At 37.3% G+C, this 9,132-nt stretch overlaps 1 protein-coding gene across 13 annotated transcripts in view; it reads left to right on the top strand.

The window, feature by feature from the left end:
- Positions 1 to 224: 224 nt before the first annotated feature.
- Positions 225 to 9,132, top strand: part of LOC123773130 (probable phosphorylase b kinase regulatory subunit beta) — a 71,928-nt gene continuing 63,020 nt past the window's right edge. For 7 of the 13 annotated variants that reach the window (XM_069315246.1, XM_069315245.1, XM_069315251.1 and 4 more), the window contains exons 1-8: positions 228 to 407; positions 3,073 to 3,188; positions 4,789 to 4,924; positions 6,227 to 6,434; positions 6,666 to 6,862; positions 7,414 to 7,573; positions 8,155 to 8,241; positions 8,668 to 8,778. In XM_069315246.1, coding sequence (XP_069171347.1) covers positions 304 to 407; positions 3,073 to 3,188; positions 4,789 to 4,924; positions 6,227 to 6,434; positions 6,666 to 6,862; positions 7,414 to 7,573; positions 8,155 to 8,241; positions 8,668 to 8,778 — 1,119 coding nt within the window. In that variant the 5' untranslated portion in view covers positions 228 to 303. Of the gene's footprint in view, positions 408 to 987; positions 1,127 to 3,072; positions 3,189 to 4,788; positions 4,925 to 6,226; positions 6,435 to 6,665; positions 6,863 to 7,413; positions 7,574 to 8,154; positions 8,242 to 8,667; positions 8,779 to 9,132 lie in introns of those variants that run through there. The other 6 variants (XM_045766635.2, XM_069315252.1, XM_045766630.2 and 3 more) reach the window with 3 other exon arrangements.

Below are 9,132 nucleotides of genomic sequence, written 5' to 3'. Positions count from 1 at the left end.
CAAGGTCGAGGTCACTGTGAAAAGTTGAAATCAATACAGTAACGTCTGAATTATGTAGTATAATCAATAACATTCGCCTCTTTATATAGACGGAATAGTAATACATTGTTACATGTATATAGATGCGTAAATATCACATATATAAGGCTTTACAGTGACGGTATTTAAACAATTTGATAGTGCTAGACGAGGTTAAGGAACGAGGAGGGTGAGGGTCAGCAGTCAGTCAGTCAGTCTGCAGTGTTCAGCGAGGACCGCTACTGCTGACACCTCACCTCTGGCACTCCTTGGCTCGCGGGAAACATGCCGAGATCGCTATCTGCCACACCTGAGACGACCAAACATGTGTCAATCACGCACGAGGGAAGGGACAAGGATGTCGAGAGTGAAATATCTGTTGGTATAGGGTAAGGTCGAGGATATTAATGCCTCTCCGGCAGAGGGATTGTGCCGGTTTATATAAGAGTTTCTTTGGCACACTCGTGTCCTTGGGCTGCTGCTTGCCCAAGAACTAGTTGTTCAGTCATTTATTATTTTAAAATTTTGATAACTTTCCATTTATTCTGTATATAAAAACTTTTGATGTGACTTGCGTTATGTAATGATCGCGTAAGAAAATTAGTTATTTCCCAATATAGGGCTTACAAGTTAATGTGTCTTTACACAAATCAATGCCGTAAATGATGGCACATAAGTCCTATACACTTTCCTATAGATTGAATTGAATACATATATATATTAAATGGCTTTCACAAAACAAGCTTGAGTTCCTCCTCTTTACTGTGCCATTTTCTTTGATAAATAATTAAATACAGATCATGTAGTGGATCTTCAATCATTATTTACAAAAAGATCGATATAAAAATTATATTTCTCATATTCATATAAACGAGGTAACATTGTAGATTGTGATTTGTGAAGCCAATGTGTTTAATGTTGAAGAAAGGTGGGGAATTTGTCTGTTACGGAGGGAGTATTTAAGAGGAATGTTGACATTGAGAGTTGAGGAAGGTCGAGGAGGCCGGAGGTCTTCTTGCAGTACTATACACTCGCATCCTTCCTCCTCTTCAGGCGACGACAACCTCCTAGACTCTCACGCCATGGCTTCCCTGGCTGTCCCTTCACCGTCAGTACTGCAGGCATATTCTGTCATCTCTTTAAGTGGTTACTTTGGGTGTACTATTTCCTCACTGGGCCGTGGGTATAAATGTCAATCGTTGCAAAGCCCATTCTTGTTAAGTTTTGCATGATGCTGCAATTAACAGGCGGCTGCTTGCAGCAGGCTGCTGTTATTCTAGGGTGGCTGCTTGCCACAGCCCAGTGCAGTCTGCAGGCTGCTGTAGTCTGTTTGCCACAAGCTGCTGTACTTTGCAGGCCATTGCTTGCTGCAGGCTCTTGTACTGTGCAGGCCACTGCTTGCCGCAGGCTGCCGTACTCTGCAGGCCACTGCTTGCCGCAGGCTGCCGTACTCTGCAGGCCACTGCTTGCCGCAGGCTGCTGTACTCTGCAGGCCACTGCTTGCCACAGGCTGCCGTACTCTGCAGGCCACTGCTTGCCGCAGGCTGCCGTACTCTGCAGGCCACTGCTTGCCGCAGGCTGCCGTACTCTGCAGGCCACTGCTTGCCGCAGGCTGCCGTACTCTGCAGGCCACTGCTTGCCGCAGGCTGCCGTACTCTGCAGGCCACTGCTTGCCGCAGGCTGCCGTACTCTGCAGGCCACTGCTTGCCGCAGGCTGCCGTACTCTGTAGGCCACTGCTTGCCGCAGGCTGCTGTAGTCCACAGGTCACCATAGTCCACAGGTCATTATGGGATGTCGAATGTAATGTTAGGAATTGTTAGTACAATATTTCATTGGAGTTAGCTGACTGTGTATCATTGATTACCACCTTTGATGTAGGATTATATGTCAAGTTAGGATTAGATCTTTATTTTATTTTTTTAATATATATCTAATTCTTTTTTCTACTTGTGCATCACCAGAGTTAATGCCATTCCATACTCTGTAAAAGATTATAATTTATTTCTCCTAACTAGGGCCTTCATTGCACCAGCCACTTCCTTTCGTTCCCTACTTGCATAAATTCCTCTTATCAATCGTACATTCGAAGTACAGTCTTTAAACTGAACAACTACTTCTAGCATTTCTCCATTCACTAATTTCATACATAAAATTCTCTTCTCTTCATCATCATAGCTAATTTTTTGCATACTTTTCTCACATATTAATGAAACTGTTAAATTAATCTACATAAGTCTTCACTCTTCTATGCTAAGTGAAATTCATTATATAATTCCCATTGTTGAGGAAAGGAAGACTATACTGTGCTTGTGCTTACTGAGGTCCCACATGGGCTTGGCCAATTACTGACCTTCAGGATGCAATCCATATCAATTTCATAACAACAGGGTGCTTATTTAACTGCTAAGTGAACAGGAGCATCATGTTAAATGAAATGTGTCCTGCCCAGGGATTATACCAGGTTCTTCGATTGTGATAAAGTAGATAAGGAATCTTGTTGTATCCTCAATGTTCAGGAGAGCATATAAAATATGTTATTCCGAATATAGGCTAGGTCTATGGATGAAGAAATTCATTTTAGCAATTTCATTGGGCTCCGTCATCTTTAATGGTTTGTTAATGAAGCACATTTTTAAATTAAAAAACCCTTTAATGCAGTACAATCTCTCATAAACAAAGATTTGATAAAAATGTGAACAAATTAGATAAAACTGTCAGGAAGCTAGCTGTATTTAGCATATTGGGACATGGATACCATCAACAAATTAATGCTCGGCACATGAAGGGCTTTACTAGACTGGCAAAACTAGAAAGAAATAAGATGATTTAAGAGTGTTATCATGGAATTGGAGGAGGCAAATATGATTTTGGGGTAATAAAGTATCATCTTGGGAGACACTAAGGCAGTGGTGATGTATGGTGAGGAACTGTACATTATTACTAATTACTTTTAAATATTCAAAATTTTTTAAAGTACTGTACTGTAATGAGAAATGATTGGTGGATATTATTGGGTCAATCATATTATAATATTGTACTGTGTTCATTTTCAGACAATCGCGGATAAGAGCGCGTTCTGCTAGCTGTTGTGATTCAGATATAGATGTAAATCTTCGCGTCATAAGTTATGACGACACTGTTCGCAAGCTTGATCACTACTATGGCATTGGTAAGAAGTTCATAATGTGTGCACTGTATTTTAAATACAGTCTTGTGTTGTAATTTTATTGCATTTTCATTAATCGTGCTGTACAGTAGGCTCCAATTTTTTTTTTATTTTTTTTTACTGCAATCCTGGAAGTCTCTCAGAAAAATTGTTTAGGACATTATAGGTTAAATGAGATTATACCAGGCCCTGAATTTTAATGCATAAATAAATAATAAATATACTGTGTTATTTAGTAAATTGTAAAATTGAATGTCTCATTGGCATTGTGCACTGTAAAACTACACAATAAATTTTTTTGTTTTAGAAAAAGTATGTACTGAAAATACACACATTAAAAGAAGCTGGAAACTCGGATGAGTCAGAGATGTTAGGAAGTTTTCTTTTAGCGTGAGAGTAGTGGAAAAATGGAATGAACTTAAGGAGCAGGTTGTGGAAGCAAATTCTATTCATAATTTTAAAACTAGATATGATAGGGAAATAGGACTGGAGTCATTGCTATAAACAACCAATGACTAGAAAGGCGGGGATCCAAGAGTCAATGCTTGATCCTGCAGGCACAAATAGGCGAGTACACTCACTCTATATACAGGATATGGCCTGAGGGTAAAGAAAATATGTCAGAGTATACATAGTCATATAGGTGTGTGTGTACTGTATATATATGCTTAAAAAATGCAGCTAATTAATCCATGGTGTGTATGAGTAGTGAGGGAGGGGAGTTGAAAAAGTGAGGTAGAGAAGTCATGGAAATATAATAATTAGAAAGGGAATGAGTGAGTCAAAGAGAAGTGAATGAATGAGGGAGTGAGAAGAAATGAATGACAATGAATTAGTGTGGGAGAGGAGTGAGTTGGATAATGAACAAAATTACATTAGAAAAAATACAGAAAACCAAGAATTATAAATAATTGATCAAGCACAGTAATGAAGGTCGGTGTTGCATTATAAACAAATATTAAACTTTTGGGTTTAAGTTTTTAAAATCTGGGTGTGACTCTTCCATGTGGAAAGACAGAATGATTTAGAAACAGACTTGACAATGTCCCAGGTGATGAGACTATTATCATAATGATATTAAATATTCACCACATGGTATGCTTTTGTAGTACAACACAGCCTTAAAGGCCTCCACATTTTCTTTTCCTGATTTTCACAAACTGAAATTTTTGGAAATCTTGTGTCTTATTTGTTGTTTTTCGGTGTTAAAAATGAAACTGGATAAATGCCTCCAAAGAGTACTTGATCATTTGGGCTGTAATTTGTCAGATTGCAAGCAGCAGTGTCTAACAGCCTGGTTGACCAGACTGCCAAGTAAAGAGGCCTGGTCTCAGAGCCGTAGAAACAATGTTCTTTGGAAGCACCTCGAGGTAACCATCACTAGGAATTATATATATTATGATTATTATAAAAATAAAACACAGGAATGTATAACAATCTTTGTTTTCTATAAATCTGGACAAAATGAAGGGTTGGCTATTTTTAATAAATACCTACACATTATCTTATTGCATGTACACTGTAGAACAAAATCTCTGTTCATTAATGTCAAGTAAACAAGGGTGATGGGCATATTTTGTTACATCTTTTTTCTTTCCAATAGTAAAACGACAACTACTTCAAAACCAAAGTATCACTCTTGGAATCTTCCCATTGGTCAGCCAGGAAAAGGAAGTGGCAGATATTCGCACTACGATTTATTGTGCTGCGTCTATTTGGAGTCTCTTCCAGGCATACAGGTGACAAATTATTCTTTTTAAAATTCTTTGTGACATTATCTTGAAACAGTGATTCATTATAAAGTAATGATTGGAGAAGCTTGCTACAATACCATAGTGCTTGAATGAAGGTGAAGAAAAGACCTGATACTTGTGTAAGTACTGTATATTATTAAACCACATTTTTGGATGAACCTACATTCTTTATCAAGGTGATGTAAAAATCACTGTTTACACCTTGATAAAAGATGTAGGTTAATCTGAAAATGCTGTTTAATAATACACTTGCACAAGTATTTGATCTTTTCTTCACCTCCTTATTAATGAATGTTAAATCAATAAAATGAGGGCTATATCTGAATGTGATTGATTCAGTACCAGTTTTGCTTAGACATTTTATTTTTGGTGCTACATAGCCTTCCTGGTTTGGTGCCTTCCTTTGATAATTACTTTATTTTATATAGATCCTCACAAGATGAAAATGGGTTGCAGATCCTGGTTGGGTGAAAGAAGGATGTAGGGTCTGTTATGCCACAAGGGAGCTGTAGTGTGGGGTTAGGCTGAAAGCAGTTCTGTAGTGCAGTGCTTGCCTAATAGCATTTAACTGTCGGTGGCTAGGAGGCCGGGTGCCTCCTAGCTTTTTGTACCTGGTGCACTTTTAAATTTTTGACATTTGAGGGCTATCTTATATTTGCTTTTGAAGTTGTGGATTGGAGTGGCATCTATGGCATCTTTCAGAGCATTCCTATTGTTGGCCACCCATACAAAGTAAGAGTACAGCACACTCGTACGTTTCTTTGACTCGCTTGCCTTTTCGACCATCACCGACATCCATTGTATCCTCTCTTTCTCTGAAAGTGGCTGTTATTGTGCACCTTGTTTATTTCCCCCACTGTGTTTTCTACATTGGGATCATACCTTTTTTGCTTCTTTCCTCTTAGGCTGGTTTTTCTTAACATATCCTCATAGCTTGGTCTTCTTAATTCAGGTACTGTACTTGCCTTGTAACTTAAAGTAAAATAGTTTGTAAAATGTGTTAAACCGAAAGAAATTGTAGAGCTTCGTAGGTTGAGAAGTGGTTGTGCAATTTTTAGTCAAATCTTCTTTTACAGTACAGTATTTGCAAGATTTTTTGCAAGGCACACATTGTTCAACTTGTCTTGTTAAAATGAGTAACCTCATCAAATGTAGTAATATCTCCTCAAGATTTCATCTCTATTGAAATGTGTAACCTTCAATAAATGTTTATATTTACCTCATATTTATGAACCCAACACAAATATATTTTAGTATGTCAAAATGTAAAATAGTTTTTCTTCTTAGACGTATTGATGACGATCGTGGTAAGGCATACGAACTAGGCCAGTCGTGTGTCAAGTGTATGCGTGGAATAATTACGTGCTGGATGCGGCAAACATCTCACGTAGAAAACTTCAAGAAGGGCCAAAATCCTAAATATGCATTACACTCTAAGTTTCATCTGATAACAGGAGAGGAGGTTATATCATCTGAAAATTATGGCCATCTTCAGGTAGGTTGTAATTTACAATAGGAACAGATTATTTTCTGAATTAGGGTGTGCATCACTCTGTACCTGTATAATGTTGTAGTGGAGGAATTGTGTAACTTGTAATGGTGCTTATAGGCAGCTGTATATACTGTACATGTTTGAGGGTATATTTGTATGAGAAGTGTGCCGAGTGGATTCAATATACAGTTGTGTAATTCACTTTCTTTACTTTTGAGGGCTCTTGTATTTCAGATAGATGTAGTTTCCCTTTACTTGCTGTTCCTGGTACAAATGATAAATTCTGGACTACAAATTATATATACAATGGATGAAGTGACATTTGTTCAAAATTTGGTGTACTACGTGGAGAGAGCATACCGCACTCCAGACTTTGGGATGTGGGAACGTGGTAGCAAGTACAACAATGGCACCCCCGAGCTACATGCTAGGTAATAGTTGTGGCCTTCAATCTGTTTTCACTGTTGATCAATGTTGTGTAAAAATATGTAGGGATTTTTTTTTTTTCATGCAAAACCTTCAAAGAAATTTTATGAAGGATTCTGAATTCAAGTTTCATTATCATAGGAAACATACCCAATTTATTCCATGTAGTATAAGCAGTAAATGGAATAAAACTCTCCTTTCTGACTAGTTCCTCGGTTGCCTCCTTAGCCATGGCAAAAGTCCACATACGACACTTTTTACAACAAGATCCAGATCACATTTTGTCCCACCATGATAGGAAATTTTCAAGTGGCCTTGGCTTCCTGTAGTTGGGACTGGAAGACAGTGGAAAGTCTTTCTTGATTCATTCCCTGAGCAATACTTGCAAAACAGTGTGTGATTGAATCTTTTTAAGAGGCCACTCTAGGATTATTTGTCCAATGAGACTAGATCTTGCTTTTGGAAGTATAAAAGTGTCTTGCTCAGACAGGAACTTTCCATTCAATCGTAAAATCCATTTTATTAAAAAGCTTCATAATTTTTTTTTTATTAACAGTTCTATCGGGATGGCCAAAGCAGCCCTTGAAGCTATAAATGGCTGTAATCTTTTTGGAGAGAAAGGTGCTTCGTGGTCTGTCATCTTTGTTGATATTGATGCACACAATCGCAACCGCAGCATCTTCGAAACTCTGTTACCAAGAGAATCAAGCTCAAAGGTATTTGCCTATGATTCTTTAGTTCATCCTTCCATCAATTTCTCCCAGCTCCTCTTCTTTCATATTCATACTTCTGCTCCCACTTCCTCTTTCATGTTTCCTTAGCCCTCTTTCTGCTCCTTCCTCCTCCTCATCTTTCATTATTAATATAAAATACAAGATGAATCGAATTAAGGGCACCCCTTTAACCTTCAAGTGAAATACGTAGTTGTAAAGATTCTTCTATACGTTCAGTTATTGCTCATTGGAGATGCATTGGTGATTCACCAGGCTAAGTCCATAACTTTGTTTACTTGTGTATCTTCTCTCAAAATATTTGACTGCACATCTGCAATGATTATTTTGGCAAAAGTCTCTCTAAAACTTGATTGTTTCTCTAGTTCATTCACTTTATCCACTTTGTCATGTTCATACAGTAGATGATTATGAAATTGTAATTTTTGGTATCAGTGTTGATTAATGAGTTTATGGAATGTGTTTATGAAAGTATGAAATGTTAATGATTTTCACAGGAATCTTGAGTAATCTTCCCATTTACAAAAACACTTCTATTAAAATTATGTTTTTTGTTGTCGTTGTAGCAAGTGGATGCAAGCCTTTTGTGTACCATATCCTTCCCTGCTTTTGCAACTCATGACCAAATGCTCTACACCAGAACTAGAACTCAGGTGAGTGGCCTTGGATATGACTGCACTGGCATCTGTCATATCTTGTCTTGGCAACTGGCATCCATTTAGGGATGCTCCAGTAGGTATGTTCAGCTTGTGGATAATGAAATTAGTGAATTTAAATACTGTATATATGAAATGGGTTGCCATGTTCTTGCCAATATATTTTATTTTAATGAGTTTTATACTTTTGGGGAGATAAGAATATCCTTATTCAATATGTAGATTTCCAGCCTAATCTTTAATCTGAAATGTGTAAATCTTGAATATCTTAAATATTACACTTCTGTCTAAGCCTGAGTATCATAACAGCCATGGAGGAGTAATAACTTTTATTATTGTCAATATGTGTATAGAGAGAGTATATATGTGCATGCATGATTTGTTTATACCATTTCTTGCATTAATAATTTGTTCATTTAATAGATTATAAATTCTCTGGAAGGCAAATATGGCTTTAAGAGATTTCATCGAGATGGTTATGGAACGGTTTTAGAAGACAAGAAGAGGAGGTTTTATCACAGTGCAGAGACAAAGGTAAAGGGAACCTTAGATACTACTGTATAATGAATTACAATAAACATACAATTCCAGACAGTGTATCCTAATCTATAAAATATTTGTTCCGTAAATAATTCTAAAGCCTCGAGATATAATTAATTTAAGGTGGTTATAATCTTAATCATTTAAGGATGGGTATAGGTGACATTTCCCAAACATGTATACAGTAGTACATGTAAGTTACGCTTGAAGAAAACGGTGTACAAAATAAATTAATCCTCTTCTACAATATTTTTCCGTTCACTCTGGGACTAGTTCAGTTCCCCCGTCCCTTCATCTTGTGAAAGAGGAAGTGTAATTTTTGTTAATGTCCTGTTTTGTTTTTTGTAG

Source organism: Procambarus clarkii, chromosome 81, assembly GCF_040958095.1.
Source record: "Procambarus clarkii isolate CNS0578487 chromosome 81, FALCON_Pclarkii_2.0, whole genome shotgun sequence".
NCBI classification, from domain to species: domain Eukaryota; kingdom Metazoa; phylum Arthropoda; class Malacostraca; order Decapoda; family Cambaridae; genus Procambarus; species Procambarus clarkii.
The sequence above is the reverse complement of the archived record's forward strand: the minus strand, read 5'-3'. Positions and strand labels throughout refer to the sequence as shown.